A 14940-nucleotide genomic window follows, 5' to 3' on the forward strand; every position below is an offset into this window, starting at 1 on the left:
GGCGCCATCCCGAGTTAGCGGCTCCATATGGCCGGGTGCTGGTGGCGGCGGGGGGAGGAGGCCGGCCGGGGCTCCAAGGGCTCGGCAGACTTGGCATCTCGCATTAGAGTCAGTGCCAGGGCGCTGCCGGAGCCGGGCACGGCCCCAGGTCGGTGACACACGGGCAGCAGAAGGCTGGAGAGCCCCCCCTGCGCGCTCCGCAAAGGGCACGGGATGATGCTCGGGGCTGCTGCGACCGCGGACGAGTCACCGGCACACTCCGGGGAGGCGGCTCACCTGCGGTCCCAGCAGGAGCACGTGGGGACCTGCATTCCTCACACCGCCGGTGCTGTCCCTGCCCTCGGAGAGGGTCACTGATCCCAACTGAGGAACCCCCCAGGGACGAGCTGCTCCCTGCAGAGCTGAGAACAAACATCCCGTAACGCATCTCCAGAGGGGCTGAGCTTAAATGCGCTCCTGGGATGTGGGTGGGGGTCCCAGGTGGGGCCGGTCGGGGCTGGGAGTGCTCCCGGGAAGGCTCAGCCGGTCCTGCCCTGCTGTAACAGCTGCAATTTGGTGTTCCAGGGACACCATGGCTCCCTACACCATCCCGACAGAGCTGATCGTGGTGGAGGAGATCCCACGCAACCAGATGGGCAAAGTCAACAAGAAGGATCTCCTGAAACGCTTTTACCCAGCCTAGTGCCCACCAGGGGTGCTTGGCCCTGATCCACAGTTCACTGCAGCCTGGTCCTTGAATAATGTCCAATAAAAGTAAGATTTTTCCTGCCTGGCTGATCTGAGCCAGAGCTGCAGTTAGGGTTTTCTTGTGTGGGAGCCCTTTGCAGGAATCACAGATTCCCAGAATAGTTTGGGTTGGAAGGGACCTTAAAGCTCATCCAGTGCCACCCCCTGCCATGGGCAGGGACACCTTCCACTACCCCAGGGTGCTCCAAGCCTCATCCAGCCTGGCCTTGGACAGCTGCTCTGGACACCCTGTGCCAGGACCTCGCCACCCTCAGAGGGAAGGATCTCCCAACAGAAATAAAGAATAAGTTCAAAATCACAGATAAATACTGACTTGTGTTATCCACTGCATCTGCCACCAGCAAGTGATCCCAGTGCACTGTTGATAAATCCCACCTTTACACGTGGAAGTTTGTCCCTGTTTGACTCCACACATGAGCTGCCCGCCCCAGGGGGTCAGTAATGCCAGCGGGGGACATCAGCCAAGTCTCGTGAACCCCCAGCCAGTGGGTCCATCTGGTCTGATCCTGTCCAGTGCTGAGGGGATGACAGGGAGCTCCAGCTTTTCCCAGCAGCTGATGGGGCTCTGGAAGCACCAGGAAGGGCAGGAGGAACAAGGAGCACAGGTAATTACAAGCGTTCCTTTGTTAGGGTCACTAGAGCCCCTGAAATCTGGGAGGGCGTGTAGAGAACATGGAAAGGACGTGGAGGGGATCATGGAGGGGACCATGACAAGCACGTGGTGCTGGGCAGAGCATGCAGGGAGGGGATGGGATGAGAGTGGGGCTGGGAAAAAGGGGAAAGGGATATGGATGGGGACTGGCTTTCTCCACCCCCCCCTGCACAGGGGTCTGTCCATCCCAACACCCTGCCCACAGCGGCATCTTCTGGATTTCGGTACTTCAGGCTCAAAAGGAATTGCGATGGGGACACGAGGGACACACAGAGCTCACCAGCCACCTCTCACTGTCCCACATCCCAGGGACAGGGACACACGTGTGCAGCCCAGCACCAGCGGGAGGGCCTGAGCAGATCCTTTGTTAAAACATCAACGATGCAGTAAATTTTTTAACTTACCAAATAGATCAATATCAAATTATCATGTCTCGCATTCATAACTCTTAAGCAAGCAACAATGGAGAGAGACAAGGTCACTGGAGAATAAATAGCAGCGAAAGCTCTTAATGATCTATCATTCTCGACAACCCCGGGCACCCCGCACCAGCCCGGTGACAAGATCATTAATAAAACTCTGCAGGAACGCTATCGATTGCTTTGATGGATGATCACAGGTAGCAAATACTGTAAAACACCTGGTTGTCACACACAAAATGAGTAGTTTGACTCACACCTCGGTGCAGGGACCTGCCTGGACCTCTGCCGGGTTTGCTCCTCGGGGATTCCCGCAGGGAGGGTGGTCAGGAGTGACCCCCAGTTTGGGGCTGCCATCCGTGCTGGACCCTCGTGCTCCCACCTCCACTCCCACGCTGCTGTTCATCCCTCTAGGTGAGACCTGTTAATTAAGAGCCTCATTAAAGCACCTGGTCACAGCGCCCTGGTTGGGAGCTGTGCTGGATGGAGATGGGGTGACCTAGTGCCACTGGATGAACCTGGAGACCTCCAGGAACACCAACACAGCCAGGACCCTGGGGATGGATGGGGGTCCCGAGGCCATGGGCTCTGCTCTCCCCACCCTGCATCCCTCGGGGTGCAGGGGGGGCTCTGTGTGTCCCCCCAGCTCCAGGCACTTGGCCTGCCAGCCACATCAGCATTGACGGTCGGATCATATGTACACAACCATTCAATTACCCCGTAATGGCTGCAGGCGATTAAGCCATCAATCTCCTTCATTAGGGCCTGCCAGGCCCGGCCCAGCATCACCCAATAAAACCATTAAAACAGCAACAACAACAACAACCCAAAGCAGCAGCTTTAATGCATTGACTGTAACCTCAGCCCGTGACAGCGCTGGCAGTGTCCCCAGCCCTGGGGCAGCTGGGGACCCGCTCACCCCGAGGAGGTTTTGCCCTGCTGGGGTGTCCCCGGGGAGCCGGGGGCTGCCCACCCCTCTGTGCCCCCCCAGCTCGGCACTCCAGGACCTGCTCTAGCACTTTATAGCTGACATTATCTTTTATTGCCGTATAAAACCCAAGCTCCCGTGGTTTATGGGGCTGCGCTGGCGTGTGGCACCTCTGCACTCCCAGCTGCTCCCTCTGCCCTCCTGGGCACTGCCCTGACAACCCAGTCACTGCTCTGGGGTCACAGCTGGTCCCACTGCACCACACGTGAGGGACAGGACTGGTGCCGCGCTGGGGTCGTGACGGGTCCTGCTGCACCCCACGTTGGAGACGTGACTGGTCCCTACACACACGGTGGGGTACAACGGGTCCCAACAGCTGTGACACTGCTGGGCAGCTCAGAGGGTGTCAGCTGGGAGGGGGAACCCTCCAAAACAGGGTGACCCAGCACCCAGAGCAGCAGGGAAGTTGTAATCCTGGGCTGGTCCTGCTTGGACCCAGCATTTGTGGGACCCCAAATCCCTGCGCGGCAGCGGGAGCCCCGGTTTGCAGGGGCAGGGGGTGTCAGCGCAGGGACAGCAGAGCGGGGCCGGGGGTCCGTGTCGTGCTGCAGCCGTGGCCGTGCCACCGGCAGCCCCGTCCCCACGAGCGGGGCTTGGCGCCTTGTCAGAGCCTGTCACGTCTGCCACCCCCGCGCCGCGGTGCCGGTGGCAGGGAACATCTGCTCGGCCGCCCCGCTGCCACGGCGCGTCAGGGTCAGGGGCAGCCGCCAGGACCCCCGGCCAGCGCCGCCGGGGCGGCCCCTCGCCGCGACACTGATGCGGGGTGACAGGGCAGCGGGGCGGACGGATGGGATCGGACAGACAGACGGGCAAGTGAGCGCCGCTGCCCACGCCACGGCCCGGCCACGCCGCGGGTCACCGGTGCCCGACGCTCACCCGCTCGTGACACGTCCTTGCGGACACCGACAGCCCCGTCACCACCGCTCAGCTCGTGGGTATGGACAGGACGCGTCCTGCATCCCTCCTCCTGTATCCCTTTTCTCATGCCTGTTTCCCCATCCCCGTGCTGGTGACTCGCAACGGGAGGGCACCGAGGGCGTTTATTCCCAAGAAGGGACAATGCTGGGCGGGGGCCCCCACGGCTGCCGAGCGGGGACGAGGTGATGCCACCAGTGTCACCGACGCATTGTGCACTTCCTTGCCAGGCCCAGGACTCGATTTCCCGGGAGGGCAAGAACCCCTCGACCCCTTAGCCCGGGGGTTCGCGGCTCTCCATCCCTGCGCCGGCGAGCGGGGGGCTGGGGACGCTCCCCGGTGCGACACCCCGGGCTGCGAGGACCGCTAGGGCCGGGGCCGGTGGCCGGGACGATGCTGCCACCTGGTGCCACTGCACGGCGGCGGCGCCGGGACAGGGACCGGGGGTCGGGGGAAACACCGGACCGGCAGCGGGGTCGGGGGAAACACCGACACCGGCCGAGGGGTCGGAGGCAACACCGGCACCGGCAGCGGGGATCAAGGGCAACACTGGGACTGGCCACGGGGACCGGAGGAAACACCGGGATCGGGGGGGTCGGGGGACAGCCCCGGGACAGACAGCGGGGGCCGAGAGCCTTGTCGGGACTCCCGGAGCAGCCCCCGCCCGCTCCGCCCGGTGGGAACCCGCCGGGACCAGGAGACCGCGGGATGCTGCCGGTCCCTTTCCCAACTCCGCACTGGGACCGGCCCCGACGCCAACACAGATGGCACCGGCACCGGGAACGGCCGGGAATGGACGGGCGGGCTCTACCCGAAGGGAGGCGCGGCCGAGCGGGACGGGAAGAACCGGTCCCGGTCCTTCTCCCTGTCCCGGTCCCGGTCCAGGTCCAGGTCCAGGTCCAGGTCCAGGTCCAGGTCCAGGTCCAGGTCCAGGCCCCTGTCCCACTGAGGCTGTCGGAGCCTGTCCCTGTCTCGGTGCTGGTGCCTATCCTTGTGCCTGCCCCTCTCCATGTCCCTGTCCCGTTGCCTGTCCCTTCTCCCTGTCCCGGTGCCGGTGCCCGTGCCGGTGCCGATGCCAGTCCTTGTCCCGCTGCCGGTGTCTGTCCCAGTTCCTGTCTCGGTCCCTGTCCCTGTCCCTGCCTCGGTCCCGGTCCCTGTGCCGACGCTGGTCCTTGTCCCGGCGCCGGAGCAGCCGGGGGGGCAGCGGGCCCGGGTCTCCCCCTCCCGCCCGCCCCGTCGCGGCATCCCCGGAGCGCGCCCGGCGGCAGCTGCCGCGTTCCGCCCGCGCTGCCCGGGGCCGCGCATCCCCGGCCCCCGCTCCCCCTGCCCTGCCCGGCCGGCGGGGACCCCCCCGCGCCCCCCTGCATCCCTCCACGCCCCCCGCATCTCCCCCGTCGGGCCCCCGGCGGGCCGGGCAGGGCAGGGGGTGCGGGCTGCGGGCCGGGGGCGGCGGGGCCAGCTGCCCGCGGGGGGGTCGGGTGCCCGCAGCACATGTGCTGTCACTCAGCCAGTCCCGCCGCTATTTTAGCTCGGGGCCGGCGGCCGGGCTGTGCCCCGCTCCGCCATGGGCCCCCCGCTCCTCCTCGCCTGCCTGCTCGCCCCGCTCTGCGCTCGGGTAAGGGGTGCGGGGACACCGGGGCAGCGGGGACGGGGTGGGATGGGGACCCCCAGCTCCGTGCTCCAGGAGGGCTGGCTGGGATGGGGAGCCTGCGCGCAGAGCCAGGGCTCGGCCAGACCCCAAACCTGATGGAGGCGGTTCCCCGGGGGCAGCGGGGATGGGGCTGGGGGTGATGGGGGCTCGGAGCCCCTCTTGAGGCATTTCCCACCCCACAGATGGCCGTGGCAGGGGGGGGCCTGCGGCTCCGGCACATTGCCTGCGCCAGTGACCAGGATGGGCTGAGATGGGATCTGGGGGAGGGTGAGGCGCTTAAAGACAACCCGCTCCTCTTTTTTCCACCCTAGCTGTGGTCCCAGACCTCCCTGCACCCCTCTGCCCACTCAGGCCCCCCCCGGAGCCCTCATCCTGGCCTCAGGCCTGAGCCACATGGGTCGTTGGGATTCTGGCCTGGACCCTGTGCTCGGCTGCTTCAGGCGGGGGAAGGAAAGGGGATCTGCAGGGCAGCCCCCACAGGAGCAGGGCCCCCAGCGTCCCTCCCTCACACCACAATCCCCCACCCAGCTCCAGCGGCCCCCAGGGACGGCCGGGGGGTTTCTCCTGCTGGAGGAGGGCACAGAGAAAGACCTGGAGGCCGCAGTGCAGCCCCCGAGCCTCGGAACCAGCCCCTTGTCCTTCCCAGCCCGTGGGGCCGGTACACAGCCCCCCTTCCCTACAGCGCCATCCCCAGGGACCCCCGGCACAGCCAGCTCCGCTGCCCTCCTCCCCCGTCCCCCATCAGGGCTCACACCCAGCCCCTGGGGCTCCAGGGCTCCCCAGCAGCCAGCGGTGCAGGCACAGCTGGGCACAGACGTGGGTACAAGGCTGGCGCTGCCTAGATGTGCTCCCTCCTCGGGGGAAGGGACAGCATCTGTTCCCGGGTCCAGGACGAGGGTGGCACGGAGCTGGGGGGTCGGTGGCTGCATGCACAGCTCCCTGCCCCCTCCCTACCCCCAGCCCCCAGCTCCCACACTCCCCATGGTTCCAAATCCCCCCAAAATCACCCCAAATCCCTGACCTCAGTCCCACACAGCCCCTAAACCCATTCTTGCCCCCACAACCGCCTGACCCCACTGCAGCCCTCCATAGCTCCTGTTCCTCTTGTTCCCATCCTGAATCTCTCCCTCACAGCCCCCAGTTCCACCCCAGGCCCCCAACTCCCTCTGCCTCCCCCCAGCACCCCAGCCCTGTCCCCCAGGGTCACACTGACAGCCTGAACTGATCCCTGACCCCCCACCCTCGCTGCCACATCTGTGTGGTGACGGTGGCTTGGGGGCGAGGCCAGGGTAGGTGCTGCCTGCCCGAGGTACCCCCCTCCAGGGGTTCTGTGGGGCACAGCCCATGCCCAGGGCACCACCAGGATCATTTATGGGGCACCCCTTCCTGGTGAGCCCAGCAGGACACCCGTCACCATCACACCAGGGTGGCAAGGGTCACTGGCACAAAGCTCCTGAGAAGCTGGGTGACCTCTGGATTCCCCCAGACCCAACCCCATCGGGGACACCCAGCACTGAGCACTCCAGCACCGTGTATCCCACCGTGCATACCCAGCCCAGCTGCAGCTGTCCTGGCATTCCACCCCACTCCGGAAATTTGGGGTCACTGGCAGCACCGTGTCCCCCCCAGGGTGCCAGCCCAGCCCAGCCAGGCGCTGCAGTCCCCGCGGCCTGGCGGCAGCACGAGGCTCCTCGGCGGGTGAAGAGGGCCTGGGTGATCCCCCCCATCAGTGTCTCGGAGAACCACAAGCGCATCCCCCACCTCCTGGTGCAGGTAGGCGAGAGCCCCCCACCCTCTCTTCCAGCTCCCAGAGTGGGGACATCTTGGGCAGGGGGACCCCCAGAGGGGGACAGACCCCCAGCCCAGGACCCCCAGCCCTGATTTTCCTGGGGCAGATCAAGTCAGACAAGCAGCAGCCCGGAGGGGTGATCTACAGCATCAAAGGGCCGGGGGTGGATGAGGAGCCCCTGGGCATCTTCTCTATCGACAAGTTCAGCGGGAAGGTTTTCCTCAACGCCATGCTGGACCGGGAGGAGAACGACCGCTACCGGGTAAGGATGTTCCTGGGTGCCCACAGCCCCTCCCTGGGGTCTCCAGCCAGACCCAGACGCCCCTGCTCTGCACCCACAGCTGAGAGCCTTCGCACTGGACCTGGGCGGTGTCACCCTGGAGGACCCCACGGACCTGGAGATCATCGTGGTGGACCAGAACGACAACCGGCCTCTCTTCCGGCAGGACGTCTTCACCGGGCGTGTGGTGGAGGGGGCTGAGCCAGGTGCGTCCAGCAGGAGGGGCTGGGCTGGGGGGGGCTGAGCCGGCCCTGTGCCGCCACCCACCGGGCGCTCCTGCGGTCACAGGGACCTGTGTGATGACCGTGGATGCCACCGACGCCGACGACCCCGACACGGACAACGCGGCCCTGCGCTATTCCATCCTGGAGCAGGGCGCTGCCGGAATGTTCAGCATCAACGCCACCACTGGGGAGATCTGCACCGCACGGCCCGGCCTGGACCGCGAGGTAACGGGATGGGGTCACCTGGATGGGACTGGGGGGGCACCGGCACTCAAGGCACACACCTCTCGTGGTGAAACCACAGTTCCGTCCATGAGCAGGGCCAGGCGTGGGGACAGGGTGGGTGGGCGGCAGCTGGGGGGTCTCTGTGCTCCCTGGGGGCTGTAGGGGCTCAGCTCTGCCCCCTCATTCCCCACAGACCATGGGGGTGTACAACCTGACGGTGCAGGCGGCCGACATGTCCGGGGACGGGCTGACCACCACGGCCATGGCCGTCATCTACCTGGAGGACATCAACGACAACCCTCCCGAGTTCACCAAGGAGGAGGTAGCGGCCGGGTGGGATTTGGGACGTGCCGGGGTCAGCGGGGGGGGGGACTGCAGCATCCCAAAGGGGCAGAGTCCAGCTCCACACCGCTCTCCCCCAGTTCTCCATGGAGGTGGAGGAGCAGGCGGCCGGCGTGGACGTGGGCAAGGTTTTTGTGCACGACAAGGACCTGGCGGGCTCGCCCAGCTGGTTGGCCAAATTCACCATCCTGGAGGGCGACCCCGAGGGCGCCTTCGCCATCCGGACCGACCCCCACACCAACGACGGCGTGCTCTCCGTGGTCAAGGTGGGCACGGGGCAGCCGGGGGACACCGGGGGTCTCATGGCCCGGCTGACCCCTGGCCCGTCCCGCAGCCGCTGGACCACGAGGTGCGGGACCGCTTCGAGCTGACGGTGTCGGTGCAGAACGAGCGGCCGCTGGAGCCCTCGGCCCCCGCCAGCCCCCGGGCCCTGGCCACGGTGCGGGTGCGGGTGCGGGACGTCAACGAGGCGCCCGTGTTCCGTGAGAACCCGCGGCGGATCAGCGTCCTGGAGGGGACACCCCCGGGCACCCCCATCACCACCTACACCGCCAGCGACCCCGACACGCACCAGATTCAGACCCTCACGTGAGTCCCGCTCCCCTCCCGTGGCTCCCGGCACCCGAGGGGGGGTTTGGGGTGATGTCTCACGCACCCCCTCGCCCACAGCTACGGGCTGCTCTACGACCCCGCGGACTGGCTGCAGCTGGACCCTCACGCCGGCACCGTCCGCACCAAGCGGGAGCTGCTGCACCCGTCCGCCTTCCTGCAGGGCGGCTGGTACATCGCCCTGGTCCTCGCCCGCGACGACGGTGAGCAGCAGCCCCCGCCGCCGCCTCGCTCCCGCTGCCCCCACTGACCCCTGTGCTCTGTCCCCAGCCGAGCCCCCGCTCTCGGCCACCGGCACCCTCTCCATCGAGATCCTGGAGGTGAACGACCACGCTCCGCAGCTGCAGCCGCCGGCCGGGGTGCTCTGCGGGCGGCCGGGACGCGGCGGGACCCTCCTCCTGGGGGCCACCGACGATGACCGGCCCCCCCACGGAGCCCCCTTCCACTTCCAGCTCAGCCCCCAGCACCCCCAGCTCGCCCGCAACTGGAGCATCGCCCGCTTTAATGGTGAGGGTCAGCCCGGGAAGGGGGGTGCTGCATAGAGGGTCCCGCTCACCCCCTGCCCGCCCCGCAGTGACCCACGCCGTGCTGGCCGTGCTGGCGGAGCTGCCCGAGGGGCCCTACTCGCTGCCGCTGCTGCTCCGGGACTCGGGGACACCCCCGCGGGAGCAGCAGCAGCTGCTGAACGTCTCGGTGTGTCACTGCGGCCGGGACGGCACCTGCCTGGACGGGGCCCTGGCCGCGGCCACCGCCGGGGCCGGCATCACGCTCGGGGCGCTCATGATCATCCTGGGCAGCACCATCCTCCTCCTCGGTGCGTGAGAGCCCCACCATCCTTCCCCTACTCCTCCATCCCGCACCAGCTGCTGGTCCTGGCCACCCCTCCCGAGGCCCTCCAGCACATTTTGTCACCTTGACCCCCACCCATCACCCCATCCTGCTCCAGGCCTCCCACCCAACCCCGCCCATGACCCTCAACACCTCCCCCCTCCCCAGCAGCCCCTCCTGACCGCAACCAAACCCCCGGAACCATTTCCCTCATTGCCCACCCCACCCCAATCCCACCCCAATCCCTCCTCCCAGCCCAGCTGCATCCCACCCCAGCCATCGCCCCGTGTCCCCCCGTGCCCACACGCGCGTCCCCGTGTCCCCGCAGTGCTGGCGGGGCTGGGCGCAGCGCGGGTGCGCGGGCGCCGCCGGGCTCTGCGCAAGGGGCTCCTGCAGCGCTCTCGGGACGACATGCGCGACAACATCCTCAACTACGACGAGCAGGGCGGGGGCGAGGAGGACCAGGTGAGCGGGAGCCACGGCAGGGGGGTCCCGGGGGTCCGCAGCTCTGCCCTGCACCACTAAACCCCTCCCGGCCCCGCAGGACGCCTACGACATCAACCAGCTCCGGCACCCCGAGCTCTTCACCGCCCGGGCCAAGCCCCCCCTGCGCAGGGACGCCCCGCTCAGCACCGGGACCCCCATGGCCCCCCGCAAGCTGCCCAGCAGCCCCTCCGACATCGAGGACTTCATCAACGAGGTGGGTCGGGGCGCGGCACCCCTGCCCTCAGTGCCCCATCGCCGCCGGGCTGCCGGTGACCCCCTGTCCCTGCAGGGGCTGGTGGCGGCTGACAGTGACCCCAGCGTGCCCCCCTATGACACCGCCCTCATCTACGACTACGAGGGCTCGGGCTCGGTGGCCAGCCCCCTCAGCTCCATCGTGTCCAGCCTGACGGACGAGGACCAGGACTACGACTACCTGAGCGAGTGGGGGCCCCGCTTCCGCCGCCTGGCCGACCTCTACGGGCACTAGCGGGGACAGGGGACAGCCACCGCCCAGGGAGGGGCTGGGGCAGGGACGGGGCAGCGGGCAGCTCACACACACACACACACACACACACACGCACGCAGAGGAGATGCCCAGAGGCAGAGGCTTCACGTATGGACCCGCACAGGACGCCCGGCTGGAGCGGCTTTGCACACGCGTGTGCAACAAGAGGCCTCGGTGCAAAGGGTGCACACTCGGACACCCCGCAGAGCCCAACTCAGCAAACCTGGGGGGGACGCCCGGGTGAGCCCCACACAGCTGGGGAGGGGGCGAGGAGACCCCTGGTCACCCCCCACAATAAAGAGCGGGGGTTGGTGGCGGAGGGGTGCGACCCCCCCACACCAGCGACCCGTAGAAACAAGGCACTTTTATTGGGAGCCGGCAGCACCCCCGGGGGGCTTCACCCCCGCCCCAGGGCTCCCAGCACCGCTGCTCCTGGGGCAGGATCCGGCCCCACCGCGGGCTGGGCGCGTGTCCTGCTGCTCCCAGAACATTCCTGGCCGGGGGTCCCAGCACCCTGCTCAGCCCCCCCCCGGCAGCACGGAGACCCCCAGGGAGCGCAGGGGGGGCACGGCTACATCTCGCGGGGGGGGTCCGGGGTGCGCAGCATCCTCTTGGTGGAGGCGGCCAGGCGGGAATAGTCGCGGGTGATGGCGTGGGGGGCCAGCAGGGGCAGGTGGTCCTCGCGGGGGGGCCGGCGGAACAGGGGTGGGCGGCGCTGGCTCTCGCCGTCCTGCAGGGACTGCGGCAGGCCGCGGCCCTGGCTCTCGGGCAGTAACATGATGCTGAGCACGGCCAGGATGGCGAAGGAGGCGAACACGACGTGGTGCAGGAAGAAGCCGCGGCTGTTGGGGATGGCGGTGATGGGCGCCGCGGCCTTGCCCACGAAATTGGCCCCCACGACCAGGCCCAGCCCGGCGCCCCTGCGGGAGGAACAGGCTCAGCGGGGGCCCTGCCCGGTGCCCCCCGCTCTGGGGGAGCACAAGACGGGGTGGGGGGCAGCTCCCCCTTACCTGATCACGGTGGGGAGAACCTCGCTGGCAAAGAAGATGCTGAGCACGGTGACGGCGTGGGAGGCGGCCGTGCCCACCACGGACAGGGTCAGGACAATGAGCTCCAGCAGGTCTGGGAGGGGGTGAAGCACATCAGGGGGAAAATCCTGCACCCACCTCTACAGCCACCCTCTCTTCCCCCCGGCTGGGGGCTGCCTGCCGGGGGTCCCGCGGGGTTCTTACACTGGGTGAGGGCCAGCAGCAGCAGGGAGGAGATGCCGGTGAGGACGGTGCAGAGCAGGAGGATGGCGCGGCGCCCGAAGCGCTCGGCCGTCAGGCACACGAAGAGGCAGGCGGCCGCCTCGGTGCCCACCAGCGCCAGGTGGGAGGAGAAGTGGTGGGGCAGGTGCGGGATCAGGTTGCGGGTGAAGCAGTGGCGGATGCCGGAGCCGATGAACCTAAGGGACAGCGGGGTCAGGGGGCCGCGAGTGGGACCCCCTGCCCCACGACCACCCTGCCGGCACACCCCGGCGCTCACGCCGCGAAGCCGAGGATGACGCCGTTCTTCCAGATGACCCTGGTGCTGCAGATCTCGCAGACAGAGTGGTACCGGGGCTGCGGGGGCCCCTCGGACAGGGCCTCCAGCTCTGCCGGAAGAAGGGAATCCAGGATAGAGCCGGGTCTGTCACACCACCCCCACCGCCACGGCTTTGGGGACGGGGCTGATGGCCCTCGGTGTCCCCGCACGCACCGGCGAGGAGGCTGTCCTGGGGGCAGTTGTCCTCGGCCAGCGCCTGCAGGGTCTTCCTGGCCCTCTCCAGTTGCAGTGTGGCCAGCAGCCAGCGCGGTGACTCCAGCAGCAGTGCCGGGCACCTGGGGCACGGGTGTCAGGTCACGGGGCCCCCCGTGGGCCTGGCCACCCTCCAGCACTGACCTTCCCACCTGGCTTCAAAGCAACGCTGCCCAGAAACCCTCAGCTTCAAACCTGAGCAAACATTTACCCAGAAGTGGGAGGGTTCCCACTCCTCTGGAGAGCCCCGGGTGGCCTTTGATCCCCACCGTGGCCCTGGGCAGGGTGTGCCGGGCTGGGAAGAGCTTGGCACCGGCCCCGGGGCACAGCCCAGCCCCGGGCAGCCCCCTGCCCGGGGGGTTCCTTACCACCAGCAGGCAGCCAGCAGGGCCAGGATCATGGTGACAGCGCCCTGCAGCACCCTCCAGTCCCGGCACAGCAGGGCCAGCCCCGGCAGCAGCAGCTCCCCGGCGATCCAGAAGAATCCGGCCACCATTGTCACCCCCAGCCGGTGCGGGGGGTCACACAGCTCCAGGCCTGGCGGGGGTGAGGCGGCCACTGTGGGTGCCAAGGACACGGGGCATCCCGCGCCATGGAGCATCCTGTATCCCAGACCATCCTGCACCCTGGTACATCCACAGCCTGGAGCATCCTGAGTCCCCACTCCCCTCTGGATGCCCCCACCACACTCACGTGCCACGTAGAGGGCGAGGAAGGCTCCTGCCAGCGCGGCCCCGAAGAGCAGCCGTGCCACCAGGACCATGAGGAAGTTCACAGCCAGTGCCACGCCGAGGCCCACGGGCACGGCCAGCGCCAGGGACAGCAGGAAGGTGGGACGGCGGCCAAACCTGCCAGGGACGGGCTGTTGAGAGGGGCTGAGCACGGTGCCCGCTGCCCACGGGGGCTACCTGGGGACCCCCATTACCTGTCACAGGCCAGGCCCGCGGTGACACTGCCCAGTGTCCAGCCCAGCAGGTGCGTGGTCTGCTCCAGGGGCACCTTCCAGCGTGAGGCACACACCAGGTCCCACTGCGGGGGACACAGTGGGGAGGTGTCAGCATGGGGGGCTTGGCAGACCCCCTGACACTGCCCACGGGGCTGGGATGGATGGGGCTGGAGGGCTTCTGGAGAGCCCTCACCCCACAAACAGAAATGTGGGGACAGATGTGAGGGGGCGTACTGGTGATTTCAAGAGCCCTGGACACCCTCCAGCCCCTCAGCACCCTCCCCAGGGCTCCCCCGGCCAGCCCCAAAACTGGGGCTACCCCTCCATGGGGTAGTTCCCCTTGCTCCCCCCCCCCCACATCCAGGGCTTTCCCAGGGGATCCTCACTGGAGTCCCCCGCTTGCCCTGGTGGTTGGGACCCCCCAGTTTGTTCCCCCCGACTCCTCGCAGGTACCCACCCCCACAGCTTTCCCAGGCCCCTCCCTTAACCCCTCCTTTACCCACGGGACCCCTCAGCGCCCTCCAGCACCGCAGACCGTCCCAGGCCCCGGGGTCCCCCACTGTCCCCAACCCTGGGACCCCCCCGTGCCCCACCTGCGTGACGATGTTGGCGCGGAGGCCGGCGGCGGGCAGCGCGTAGTGCCAGCCGCGGGTGCAGGGCCCGGTGCCGTTGGGGCGGGGGTCTCCGTGCGGGTACCGGTACAGCTGGCAGGGGCTCCAGCCGCCGCGGAGGCGCGGGACGGCGGCGCGGAGCAGCGCGGGGCCCCCGAGGCGGCGGAGCGGCGGCGGCAGCAGCGCGGTGTCGGGGCGGCAGCGGTGCGGGGGCTCCGCGCCCAGCGCCCAGCCCAGAGCCCAGCCCAGAGCCAGCGCCGCGCACGGCGCCCACCCCCCCGCCGCCCGCCGGCCCCGCGGCCGCGACCCCCCGAGCGCCATCGCCGCGGCCACCGCCACCCGCGACCGCCACCCGCGACCGCCACCGCGCTCGGGGCTCGGCGCGGGCAGGTGGGGCGGCACCGGCCGGACCCGCCCCGCGGCACCGCCCCGACGGCTCCCTCCGACCTGACCCCCCAGCCCCGGCTCAGGCTCCTCAGCTCCGCTTCAGACCCGCCAAGTCCCGGTTCGCTCTCCGCAACACGAGGCTCGGTCCCGGTCTGATCGCCCCTGAAGCGCGGTTGGTCTCCCCAGCCCGGTTCACAAATCCCAGCCCCGGTTCACAAATCCCAGCCCCGGTTCACTCCCCCCAACACTGGACCCAGTTCCCACAGCCCGCTGCACCCCCAGCCTGGTTTGTCCCCTCCCAAACCCCAGTTCGGTTCTCACAGCCCCATTCACACCAATTTTCCCTCCCCCAGCCCATCCAGGACCCACCCGTGAACACCCACAAACGCACCCAGGTCCCCCCAAACCTCGAAGGGGGCCAGTGGAATCTGTGACAGCCCCTGTAGGAAGGGAAGGTGCTGGCACCCAGCACCACGTGAGCCCATGGGAAGAGCCAACAGAGCAGCCAAACTGCAAACAGGCTTTATTTCCCTCTTCCTTTTAAAATTTACTCACAA

The 14940-nt window shown here is 68.2% G+C and overlaps 3 protein-coding genes across 3 annotated transcripts in view; 2 read left to right on the plus strand and 1 right to left on the minus strand.

The window, feature by feature from the left end:
• The window catches only part of ACSF3 (acyl-CoA synthetase family member 3), a 48533-nt gene extending 47491 nt beyond the window's left edge, over positions 1 to 1042 (plus strand). Inside the window, exon 9 of the mRNA XM_066194770.1 lies at positions 565 to 1042. Within this exon, the coding sequence (XP_066050867.1) occupies positions 565 to 682 (118 nt within the window). The 3' untranslated portion in view covers positions 683 to 1042. The remainder of the gene's footprint in view (positions 1 to 564) is intronic.
• Positions 1043 to 5255: 4213 nt separating this feature from the next.
• On the plus strand, positions 5256 to 11006 carry CDH15 (cadherin 15). Its single transcript, XM_066194772.1, has 14 exons — positions 5256 to 5336; positions 7002 to 7145; positions 7268 to 7423; positions 7503 to 7647; positions 7730 to 7890; positions 8084 to 8212; positions 8313 to 8498; positions 8567 to 8820; positions 8902 to 9044; positions 9112 to 9348; positions 9416 to 9655; positions 9998 to 10134; positions 10214 to 10369; positions 10445 to 11006. The coding sequence occupies exons 1-14, from the start codon at positions 5286 to 5288 to the stop codon at positions 10640 to 10642; spliced, it is 2337 nt and encodes a 778-aa protein (XP_066050869.1). The 5' UTR covers positions 5256 to 5285; the 3' UTR covers positions 10643 to 11006.
• A 130-nt stretch (positions 11007 to 11136) lies between these two features.
• SLC22A31 (solute carrier family 22 member 31) lies at positions 11137 to 14396 on the minus strand. Its single transcript, XM_066194773.1, has 9 exons — positions 13979 to 14396; positions 13365 to 13468; positions 13133 to 13287; positions 12808 to 12976; positions 12401 to 12522; positions 12188 to 12296; positions 11893 to 12107; positions 11671 to 11782; positions 11137 to 11580 (listed from the first exon to the last, which is right to left on the minus strand). Exons 1-9 carry the CDS (start codon positions 14315 to 14317, stop codon positions 11232 to 11234), a joined length of 1674 nt encoding a protein of 557 aa, XP_066050870.1. The 5' UTR covers positions 14318 to 14396; the 3' UTR covers positions 11137 to 11231.
• Positions 14397 to 14940: the final 544 nt, after the last annotated feature.

The sequence above is a fragment of the Chamaea fasciata genome, unplaced genomic scaffold (genome assembly GCF_029207755.1).
Source record: "Chamaea fasciata isolate MVZ Bird 193981 ecotype frontalis unplaced genomic scaffold, bChaFas1.0.hap1 SCAF_12, whole genome shotgun sequence".
Taxonomy (NCBI): Eukaryota; Metazoa; Chordata; class Aves; order Passeriformes; family Sylviidae; genus Chamaea; species Chamaea fasciata.